The sequence below is a fragment of the Heptranchias perlo genome, chromosome 12, assembly GCF_035084215.1.
Source record: "Heptranchias perlo isolate sHepPer1 chromosome 12, sHepPer1.hap1, whole genome shotgun sequence".
Classification (NCBI taxonomy): Eukaryota; Metazoa; Chordata; class Chondrichthyes; order Hexanchiformes; family Hexanchidae; genus Heptranchias; species Heptranchias perlo.
In genome coordinates this window covers 73,046,844-73,059,092 of record NC_090336.1, presented here as the reverse complement: position 1 = coordinate 73,059,092, position 12,249 = coordinate 73,046,844, and the positions used below count along the sequence as shown (strand labels likewise).

At 49.2% G+C, this 12,249-nt stretch overlaps 1 protein-coding gene across 1 annotated transcript in view; it reads right to left on the bottom strand.

Annotated features, from left to right (window-relative positions):
• Positions 1-224: 224 nt before the first annotated feature.
• Positions 225-12,249, bottom strand: part of LOC137327794 (polypeptide N-acetylgalactosaminyltransferase 18-like) — a 440,866-nt gene continuing 428,841 nt past the window's right edge. The window contains exon 9 of the mRNA XM_067993601.1: positions 225-743. Coding sequence (XP_067849702.1) covers positions 597-743 — 147 coding nt within the window. The 3' untranslated portion in view covers positions 225-596. The remainder of the gene's footprint in view (positions 744-12,249) is intronic.

The window sequence follows — 12,249 nt, the reverse complement described above, 5'->3', positions numbered from 1 at the left end:
AGTGTCTTGGTCTATATCTTACTGTCCAATAATGAAGTATTTTCCAAGGCTTTGAGGGGATTGGACGGAGCATTTTCTACTCCAGTTTTCATTAAACGATGTAAAGTTTCTCTGTTTCTTTCCGTGTTGTTTGTGTGATGCTCGTGACCTCCAGAAACGAACAGAAGTTTCAATTTGACTCGAACCAGAGCTGAGAAGAAGTTATCGTTTTCTGGAAACTGGCCTTTCACGTCCACCAACTTTATTGACCAAATCTCACGGAGTTGGGGAATGGGCTACTCCCAATCTATTGGCTCGTGCATGTCAAAAGCAGATGACATTTCAACTGGCAAACGTTATAAAATATTGTCCATCTGTTCTGTACCTATTCACACATAGAAAATATTTCACTATTTTGAGTCTGGCCTTCATCCTTCGCAACAGCGACTTGCTGTAAACCCCGAGCGACTCAATCCTTCAGTACGAAACAAAAAATTCCCCTTCATCCCACAAACCTGAGACGCAAAGATAATTACAGCAGAAAAAACTTCGCAAACATGCTACATAGTAGCAAGAAAACACCAATAATCAAAGGGAAGGGAAAGGACAGAAGTTCATTAGGGAGAGGGCTTCTTTACGACATTTGAGATGGTCCATTGTTGGCCACTGCACTTCTGGAGTACAAGTTGGAATCCAAACTCGTTGTCAGTGCTTTCTTGAAGCTCCAAGCACCTCTTTGACTTTCTGTTCTGTATCGAGCCACCCTAGGACAGAAGAAACACGATCAAATCCTGTCATGGGCAGTCGGAAAAATGCTGGAATCCGTTATCAAGGACGTAGTAACAGGGCACTTAGAAAATGATAATATGATTATGAGTCAACACAGTTTTATGAAAGGCAAATCGTGTTTGACAAATTTGTTAGAGTTCTTTGAGGGGAGTTAAGGGGGAACCAGTGGATGTAGTATATTTGGATTTTTCAAAAGACATTCGAAAAGGTGCCACACAAGAAGATGTCACACAAGATTAGAGATTGGGGGTAATATATTAGCGTGGATTGAGGATTGGTTAACGGACAGAAATCAGAGTAGGAATAAACAGGTCATTCTCAGGTTGTCAGGCTGTAACCAGTGGGGTACCACAAGGATCAGTGCTCGGGCCTCAGCTATTTACAATCTATATCAATGACTTAGATGAAGGGACCGAGTGCAATGTATCCAAGTTTGCTGACGATACAAAGCTAGGTGGGAAAGTAAGCTGTGAGGAGGACACACAGAGTCTGCAAAGGGATATGGACAGGTTAAGTGAGTGGGCAAGAAGGGGGCAAATGGAGTATAATGTGGGGAAATGTGAAATTATCCACTTTGGTAGGAAGAATAGAAAAACAGAATATTTTTTAAAAGGTGAGAGACTAAGAAATGCTAGTAGTCAGAGAGATTTGGATTTCCTTGGACATGAAACACTGAAAGTTAACATGCAGGTACAGCAAGCAATTAGGAAGGCCAATGGCATTTTGGCCTTTATTGGAGTACAAGAGTAAGGAAGTCTTACTACAATTGTACAGGGCTTTGGTGAGACCTCACCTGGAGCACTGTGTACAGTTTTGGTCTCCTTACCTAAGGAAGGATAGACTTGCCTTAGAGGTGGAGCAACAAAGGTTCACTAGATTGATTCCGGGGATGAGAGGGTTGTCCAATGAGGAGAGATTGAGTAAAATGGGCCGATACTCTCTGGAGTTTAGAAGAATGAGAGGTGATCTCATTGAAACGTGTAAAATTCTGAGGGGGCTTGACAGGGTAGATGCTGAGAGGCTGTTTCCCCTGGCTGGAGAGGAGAACTAAGGGGCATAGTCTCAGGATAAGGGGTCGGCCATTTAGGACCGAGATGAGGAGAAATTTCTTCCCTCGGAGGGTGGTGAATCTTTGGAATTCTACCTCAGAGGGCTGTGGATGTTTAGTCATTGAATAAATTCACGGCTGAGATCGACACAATTTCACAATTTTCAGATGACACAAAACTCGGAAGGGTAGTGAACAGTGAGGAGGATAGTGATAGACTTCAAGAGGATACAGACAGGCTGGTGGAATGGGCGGACACGTGGCAGATGAAGTTTAACTCGGAAAAATGCGAGGTGCTGCATTTTGGTAGGAAGATCGAGGAGAGGCAATATAAACTAGAGGGCACAATTCTAAAAGGGGTTCAGGAACGGAGAGATCTGGGGGTATATGAGCATGAATCGGTGAAGGTGGCAGGGCAGGTTGAGAAAGCGGTTTAAAAAGCATACGGGATCCTGGGCTTTATAAATAGAGGCATAGAGTACAAAAGTAAGGAAGTCATGATGAACCTTTATAAAACACTGGTTCGACCACAACTGGAATATTGTGTTCAGTTCTGGGCACCGCACTTTAGGAAAGATGTGAAGGCCTTAGAGAGGGTGCAGAAGAGATTTACTAGAATGATTCCAGGGATGAGGGACTTTAGTTACGTGGATAGACTGGAGAAGCTGGGGTTGTTCTCCTTGGAACAGAGACGGTTGCGAGGAGATTTGATAGAGGTGTTCAAAATCATGAAGGGTCCAGACAGAGTGAATAGAGAGAAACTGTTCCCATTGGCGGAAGGGTCAAGAACCAGAGGACATAGATTTAAGGTGATTGGCAAAAGAACCAAAGGTGACATGAGGAAAAACTTTTTTACACAGCGAGTGGTTAGGATCTGGAATGCACTGCCCGAGGGGGTGGTGGAGGCAGATTCAATGATGGCCTTCAAAAGGGAACTGGATAAGTACTTGAAAGGAAAAAAATGTGCAGGGCTACAGGGATAGGGCGGGGGAGTGGGACTGGCTGGATTGTTCTTGCATCGAGCCGGCGCGGACTCGATGGGCCGAATGCATCTCCTTCCATGCTGTAACCTTTCTATGATTGTGTGGTAGATTTTTGGACTCCAGGGGAATCAAGGGAAATGGGGATTTGGCTGGAAAGTGGAGTTGAGGTCAAAGATCAGCCATGATCTGATTGAATGGCGGAGCAGGCTCGAGGGGCCGAATGGCCGACTCCTGCTCCTATTTCTTATGTTCTTAAAACATTATGGCCTAGAAATTCAATGGCGTCACACTGTTTTTCAGGTGCAAAACAGGAGCCTAAGCAGTGAATATGGCGGGATAAATGCACTCATTATGTACCGACCCTCTGACAGTGCGGCGCTCCCTCAGTACTGACCCTCCGACAGTGCAGCGCTCCCTCAGTACTGACCCTCCGACAGTGCAGCGCTCCCTCAGTACCGACCCTCCGACAGTGCTGCGCTCCCTCAGTACCGACCCTCCGACAGTGCGGCGCTCCCTCAGTACTGACCCTCCGACAGTGCAGCACTCCCTCAGTACTGACCCTCTGACAGTGCAGCGCTCCCTCAGTACTGACCCTCCGACAGTGCGGCGCTCCCTCAGTACTGACCCTCCGACAGTGCGGCGCTCCCTCAGTACTGACCCTCCGACAGTGCGGCGCTCCCTCAGTACTGACCCTCCGACAGTGCGGCGCTCCCTCAGTACTGACCCTCCGACAGTGCGGCGCTCCCTCAGTACTGACACTCCGACAGTGCGGCGCTCTCTCAGTACTGACCCTCCGACAGTGGAGCGCTCCCTCAGTACTGACCCTCCGACAGTGCGGCACTCCCTCAGTACTGACCCTCCGATAGTGCAGCGCTCCCTCAGTACTGACCCTCCGACAGTGCGGCGCTCCCTCAGTACTGACCCTCCGACAGTGCGGCGCTCCCTCAGTACCGACCCTCCGACAGTGCGGCGCTCCCTCAGTACTGACCCTCCGACAGTGCGGCACTCCCTCAGTACCGACCCTCCGACAGTGCGGCGCTCCCTCAGTACCGACCCTCCGACAGTGCGGCGCTCCCTCAGTACTGCCCCTCCGACAGTGCGGCGCTCCCTCAGTACTGACCCTCCGACAGCGCGGCGCTCCCTCAGTACTGACCCTCCGACAGTGCGGCGCTCCCTCAGTACTGACCCTCCGACAGAGCGGCGCTCCCTCAGTACTGACCCTCCGACAGTGCGGCGCTCCCTCAGTACTGACCCTCCGACAGTGCGGCGCTCCCTCAGTACTGACCCTCCGACAGTGCGGTGCTCCCTCAGTACTGACCCTCCGACAGTGCGGCGCTCCCTCAGTACCGACCCTCCGACAGTGCGGTGCTCCCTCAGTACTGCACTGGGAGTGTCGGCCTGGATTATGGGCTCAAGTTTCTGGAGTGGGGGCTCGAACCCACCACCTCCTGACTCAGTGGCGAGAGTGCCTCCCACTGAGTCACAGCTGACGCAAGAGAGAGAGACTGATGTTTCGAGCAGATCCTTCATTGGAACCAGTGGATGAGTCAGAGGGTTCATGACCTCCCCCACCCCCCCAATCATTTTGTGGTCGGCCAAGGAGGCTTTGGGGGAAACGCCCAGGAACATCTGTCATCAGTTGGGCCTGTAGGTCTCGGATCAGTCTTCGGACCAGGGTAAATCGACATCCACCAGTTCCAAGCTCGGTCCCGTTCCTGCCCACATCTTGAGTTTGACCCCCATCCCCAGTCAGCCGAACCTCCCTCCGCCCCCTCTCCCCCACTCACTCTCTCCCCTCCCCCCCAGTCAGCCGAACCTCCCTCCGCCCCCTCTCCCCCACTCACTCACTCCCCTCCCCCCCAGTCAGCCGAACCTCCCTCCGCCCCCTCTCCCCCACTCACTCTCTCCCCTCCCCCCCAGTCAGCCGAACCTCCCTCTGCCTCCTCTCCCCCTACCCCTCTCTCCCCAGTCAGCTGAACCTCCCTCCGCTCCCTCTCCTTCGCCCCCTCTCTCTCCCCCTCCCCCCTCCCTCCTTTCCCCCCTCCCCCTCCCTCCTTTCCCCCCTCCCCCTCCCTCCTTTCCCCCCCTCCCCTCCCTTCCCCCCCTCCCCTCCCTCCCTCCTCCCCTCCCTCCCTTCCCCCCTCCCCTCTCCCCTCCCCCTCCCCCTCCCCTCCTCCCTTCCCCTCCCCCCTCATCCCTCATCCCTCCCCTCCCTCCCTCCCTCCTTTCCCCTCCCCTCCCCTCCTTCCTCCACCCCTCCACCACTGATCAGAACTCACACGACCCTCCAGTGTGTCTTTGTTTGTTCATTGTTACTGAGCTGAGGTCTGGGGCAGGTTTAAAGGTGATCAGATTAACCCTGTAGTTAACTGGATGCATTCAGGTTATTCGCTTAACTGGTAAAAGCCAGTGACTCAAGTATATTGTGCACTATAATCTTATTCTGGTCACTGAGGTCAAGGGTTGAATGTCAGAGTTGATACAGAGCTGAACGAGTTTAACTGGTCGGGTTCATCGGCTTGTGAATTATTCATATCTTTCGTTGCTTAAAGTCAGTAATTGAAAACAACAGAGCATTAAATCACATTCTTCAATTATCGGAAAAGTCAATAGTCTGCCGTTTATTACATTTTTACATCGGCATAAGTGAGTATTGGATTATATTCCAGTTGAATTCAGAAGGGGAAAGGGCAGCTAAAGAGAATGGGACCCTCTAGAATTAAGAAAAAAGAAAATATCCGCTCCATCACCAAGACCGCCGACTTCCACCTCCGTAACATCGCCCGTCTCCGCCCCTGCCTCAGCTCATCTGCTGCTGAAACCCTCATCTATGCCTTTGTTACCTCCAGACTCGACCATTCCAATGCTCTCCTGGCCGGCCTCCCATCCTTCCACCCTCCGTAAACTTGAGTTCATTCAAAACTCTGCTGCCCCCGTATCCTAACTCGCACCGAGTCCCGTTCACCCATCACCCCCCCTGTGCTCGCTGACCCACATTGGCTCCCTGTCTGGGAACGCCTCGACCTCTCCCTATCTCTGTGACCTCCTCCATAAGAGCATAAGAAATAGGAGCAGGAGTAGGCCACACGGCCCCTCGAGCCTGCTCCGTCGTTCAATAAGATCATGGCTGATCTTTGACCTCAACTCCACTTTCCTGCCCTATTCCTTGAATCCCCTAGAGTCCAAAAATCTATCTATCTCAGCCTTGAATATACTCAACGACTGAGCATCCACAGCCCTCTGGGGTAGCGAATTCCAAAGATTCATAACCCTCTGAGTGAAGAAATTCCTCCTCATCTCAGTCTTAAATGGCCGACCCCTTATCCTGAGACTATGCCCCCTAGTTCTAGACTCTCCAGCCGGGGGAAACAGCCTCTCAGCATCTACCCTGTCGAGCCCCCTCAGAATCTTGCACGTTTCAATGAGATCACCTCTCACTCTTCTAAACTCCAGAGAGTACCGGCCCATTCTACTCAACCTCTCCTCATCGGACAACCCTCTCATCCCAAGAATTAACCTAGTGCTCCAGCCCTACGACTCTCCGCAATCTCTGCGCTCCTCCAATTCTGGCACCTTGCACATCCTCGATTTTCTTCGCCCCGCCATTGGCGGCCACCGTTAATATCGCAAGAAGTAAAGTTTGGGACTGAGGCCTAGAAATTCATTTAGGCCAGTGTTTAGGCTTCAAATGGGTGCAGGGAGCGGTCCCCAGGCCTGAAGATGGAGGCCCGAGGATTGGTCCTTGAGCCTCAGCATGGAGCTCGTCTGTCCGGAGAATCTGCCTCACTGGCAGTGACCCTTGGGTAAGTCTCGGGAGGGGGAAGGAACACAGGAGGTGGGGTGGGGACGATCGCGGGCACAGGGCAACTGTGGAACCTAGAGAGAAGCTGACCCGGTTAGTTTTTAAGAATTCATTCTGGGGGATGTGGGCGTCGCTGGCGAGGCCGGCATTTATTGCCCATCCCTAATTGCCCTTGAGAAGGTGGTGATGAGCCGCCTTCTTGAACCGCTGCAGTCCGTGTGGTGACGGTTCTCCCACAGCGCTGTTAGGGAGGGAGCTCCAGGATTTTGACCCAGCGACGATGAAGGAACGGCCGATATATTTCCAAGTCGGGATGGTGTGTGACTCGGAGGGGAACGTGCAGGTGGTGTTGTTCCCATGTGCCTGCTGCCCTTGTCCTTCTAGGTGGTAGAGGTCGCGGGTTTGGGAGGTGCTGTCGAAGAAGCCTTGGCGAGTTGCTGCAGTGCATCCTGTGGATGGTCCACACTGCAGCCACTGTGGGCCGGTGGCCGAGGGAGCGCTAATAAATCCTGAGCAGTGTGGGCCCCAATACCTGCCTGGCTTTATTACTGACCAATTTAGCAGAGGGAGCCTGAAACAAGTGTTAGACCCTTTGTTTGGGGTTGGATTTTTCAGGCTGCCTTGGGGCTCAGGCTGTTGGCGTCCGAAAACGTTTTATGCAGTTTTTTTTTTAATAACCTTTCTGGTTTTGAGCGCAGTCAGCGAATTCAATAAACGCCACATTTAAAATTTAACGCGAATAAATGAAAACGATTTGGGCGGAATTAATGTGTGTGCCTCAAGTGCGTTCAGATTGGATTTTAATACTGTGAAGTTTTATAGCTTTATATAAATGGGTCAATTTAAGGTCCAGGCAATGAGGGGGCACGGAAGGGGAGAGGGAACAGGGAGGGGAGGGAGAATGGGAGGGCAGTGATCAGGAAATTGGGGGGGGCAGTGGGCCTATAATCTCTGGAGTTTAGAAGAATGAGAGGCGATCTCCTTGAAATATATGAGATTCTGAGGGGGCTTGACAGGGTAGATGCTGAGAGGCTGTTTCCCCCTGGCTGGAGAGTCTAGAACTAGGGGGCATAGTCTCAGGATGAGGGGTCGGCCATTCAAGACTGAGATGAGGAGGAATTTCTTCACTCAGAGGGTTGTGAATCTTTGGAATTCTCCACCCCAGAGGGCTGTGGATGCTCAGTCGTTGAGTATATTCAAGGCTGAGATGGATAGATTTTTGGACTCTAGGGGAATCAAGGGATCGGGCAGGAAAGTGGAGTTGAGGTCGAAGATCAGCCACGATCTGATTGAATGGCGGAGCAGGCCTCGAGGGGCCGAATGGCCTACTCCTGCTCCTATTTCTTCCGTGATCGGAAGATGGGGGGGAGTGCATTGGTCAAATAATATTTCACCAATGGAAGAATTCATCTCTGCATTTCTGGGTAAAATCTTGATCCAATTGCAAAATAGCCTCCAAAATTCCGGTGTTCAGCACATTAGATGATTGGTGCTTTCTTCCATTTTCCTTAGAGACCCCGATCCCAAGCGTCGTGGGGAATTGCAGGAGTACAGGACGTGATTTTCTGCTCATAGTATGCAGGTGCAGCAGGTGATCAAGAAGGCTAACGCAATGTTGGCTTTTATTGCTAGGGGGATAGAATATAAAAACAGGGAGGTATTGCTGCAGTTATATAAGGTATTGGTGAGACCGCACCTGGAATACTGCATACAGTTTTGGTCTCCATACTTAAGAAAAGACATACTTGCTCTCGAGGCAGTACAAAGAAGGTTCACTCGGTTAATCCCGGGGATGAGGGGGTGGACATATGAGGAGAGGTTGAGTAGATTGGGACTCTACTCATTGGAGTTCAGAAGAACGAGAGGCGATCTTATTGAAACATATAAGATTGTGAAGGGGCTTGATCGGGTGGATGCGGTAAGGATGTTCCCAAGGATGGGTGAAACTAGAACGAGGGGGCATAATCTTAGAATAAGGGGCTGCTCTTTCAAAACTGAGATGAGGAGAAATTTCTTCACTCAGAGGGTAGTAGGTCTGTGGAATTTGCTGCCCCAGGAAGCTGTGGAAGCTACATCATTAAATAAATTTAAAACAGAAATAGACAGTTTCCTAGAAGTAAAGGGAATTAGGGGTTACGGGGAGCGGGCAGGAAATTGGACATGAATTTAGATTTGAGGTTAGGATCAGATCAGCCATGATCTTATTGAATGGCGGAGCAGGCTCGAGGGGCCGATTGGCCTACTCCTGCTCCTATTTCTTATGTTCTTATGTTCTTATATCAGATAGAGTATCTCGGGCTGTGCACTTGCCATTTTTAACGCAGCGACCCCTGGGAGCATAGAATCGCAGGGAGAGGCATCAAGATACATCGAAGTTACAACACAGAAACAGGCCATTTGGCCCATCGAGTCCGTGCTGGGGTTTCCCCTCCAGGCGATCAAATAATCCTGATCACATTTACCTGCCCTGTTCCCATATCCCTTTCATTCATTCACCTATCCAATCTAATCTTGAGGAATCATAGAATAGATTCATACAAAGGTTACAGCACAGAAGGAGGCCATTTGGCCCGTCGAGCCCGTGCCGGCTCTCTGCAAGAGCATTCCAGCTAGTCCCACTCCCCCACCCTTTGCAGGTATTTTCCCTTCAAGTACTTATCCAATTCCCTTTTGAAGGCCATGATTGAATCTGCCTCCACCACCCCCTCGGGCAGTGCATTCCAGATCATAACCACTCGCTGTGTAAAAAAGCTTTTCCTCATGTCGCCTTTGGTTCTTTTGCTAATCACCTTAAATCTATGTCCTCTGGTCCTTGACCCTTCTGCCAATGGGAACAGTTTCTCTCTATCTACTCTGTCTAGACCCTTCATGATTTTGAACACCTCGATCAAATCTCCTCTCAACCTTCTCTGTTCCAAGGAGAACAACCCCAGCTTCTCCAGTCTGTCCACGTAACTGAGGTCCCTCATCCCTGGAATCATTCTAGTAAATCTTTTCTGCACCCTCCTTAAGGCCTTCGCATCTTTCCTAAAGTGCGGTGGCCAGAATTGGACACAATACTCCAGTTGTGGCCGAGCCAGTGTTTTATAAAGGTTCATCCTAACTTCCTTGCTTTTGTACTCTATGCCTCTATTTATAAAGCCCAGGATCCCGTATGCTTTTTTAACCACTTTCTCAACCTGCCCTGCCACCTTCAACGACCTGTGCACATATACCCCCAGGTCTCTCTATTCCTGCACCCCCTCTAGAATTGTACCCTCTAGTTTATATTGCCTCTCCTCATTCTTCCTACCAAAATGTATCACTTTGCACTTCTCTGCATTAAATTTCATCTGCCACGTGTCCGCCCATTCCACCAGCCTGTCTATATCCTCTTGAAGTCTATCACTATCCTCCTCACTGTTCACTACCCTTCCAAGTTTTGTGTTTTCTGCAAATTTTGAAATTGTGTCCTGTACACCCAAGTCTAAGTCATTAATATATATCAAGAAAAGCAGTGGTCCCAGCACTGACCCCTGGGGAACACCACTGTACACCTCCCTCCAGTCCGAAAAACAACCGTTCACCACTACTCCCTGTTATTCTCATTTCACCAATTTTATATCCATGCTGCCACTGCCCCTTTTATTCCACGGGCTTCAATTTTGATGACAAGCCTATTATGTGACACTTTATCAAACGCCTTTTGGAAGTCCATATACACCACATCAACCGCATTGCTCTCATTGACCCTCTCTGTTACCTCATCAAAAAACTCAATCAAGTTAGTTAAACACGATTTGCCTTTAACAAATCCGTGCTGGCTTTCCTTAATTAATCCACACTCGTCCAAGTGACTGTTAATTCTGTCCCGGATTATCGTTTCTAAAAGTTTCCCCATCACCGAGGTTAAACTGACCGGCTTGTAGTTGCTGGGTTTATCCTTACACCCTTTTTTGAACAAGGGTGCAACATTTGCAATTCTCCAGTCCTCTGGCACCACCCTCGTATCTAATGATCTGCAAATGGTTTTAATATAAATAATAAAATTCAATTTTTTTTAGTACTCTTCTGAGGAAGGTGTGTTAAATTTCACATCTATAATATATTAAAGATATTATGTCCACCTGTCAATTGTTTCCACTTTAAATTCCCATGTCCATATTTATAATGGGAACTCCCTATGTAAACTTGTCACGCTGTAATTACACCCCCCCCCAACCAGTGGAGGGGGCTGCAATGCCCCTGCTGGTTGGAGGGTGTTGCCATTATAAATGTGGAACCTGTACTTCCTGTCAATTGTTTCCACTTTAAATTCCCATGTCCATATTTATAATGGGAACTCCCTATGTAAACTTGTCACGCTGTAATTACACCCCCCCAACCAGTGGAGGGGGCTGCAATGCCCCTGCTGGTTGGAGGGTGTTGCCATTATAAATGTGGACATGGGAATTTATAATGGAAATATGAAGGACAGAATAGCAGCTCAATTAGGTCAGCGCATCCTGGTAAATTAGCCACTGCTCTCGAACCGCACTCTCGGCCCCGTGTGCAATGCCAGGAGAGATTGAGCAGCTTCTAAATAAATCTTTTTGACAGCTGCAGCGGCTCTAAGTATTCTCCCGATCTTTCTGTTTGCCCGGGATCGCTGAATGAATAATTAAGCAGGCTGCGGGACAGAGATTTGCAGATTTACAGTTTTGTTTTGGATTTGCAAATAAAAAAAAATTGATTCGGAAAGAAAAGAAGAAAGAGTTTGCGTTTATCTCATGGCTGCCACAACCTCAGGACGTCCCAAAGCTCCTCGAGGCCGATGGATTGTTTTTTTTGAAGTGTTATTTAAAAGCGACGAAAAATTCCTCGACAAAACCATCAAGAGACTTATCAATCTGTGGATCCCGGCAGATTACCAATCTTGTAACCTTGCTGCATATTTCAAGTAATAAAATTTGGTTCTGCAGCTGGTAGCTCTTAAAAAAACTGTAAGGGCCTTCAGAATATAAATGACTCCACAAGAGAGAGTGTGACGCATGTAATATTTTCTGGTCGTACTCTTCCAGCCTCGTCAGATTTAGGATTAATCTTTCCTCGTATATATCTATTATTGGTTTTTGTTCTCGCACATTGATATCCTGACTCCCTGTTGTAAAGAAAGAAGGAACTCGCATTTCTGTCGCGCCTTTCACCGTCTCAGGATGTCCCAAAGCGCTTGGCAGTCAATGAAGTACTTTGTGAAGTGTCGTCACTGTTGTAAAGTGGGAAATTGTAAGCCCCAATTCAATTTATCAAACCCCCTCGTCACCGTGGGTGCCAAAGGCAAGTGATGGTTCAGCCGGGCACCTTGGAGAAACCGGGCCCCGAATTTTGCTTCGTTGCGCCCGTTCCTGGGATAAGACTGTTGTCCTATGAGGAGAGGTTGAGCAGAATGGGCCTATACTCTCTGGAGTTTAGAAGAACGAGAGGTGATCTCATTGAAAGGTATAAAATTCTTAGAGGGCTTGACAGGGTCGATGCTGAGAGGCTGTTTCCCCCCTGGCTGGAGAGTCTAGAACTAGGGGGCATAGTCTCAGGATAAGGGGTCGGCCATTTAGGATTGAGATGAGGAGGAATTTCTTCACTCAGAGGGTTGTGAATCTTTGGAATTCTCTACCCCAGAGGGCTGTGGATGC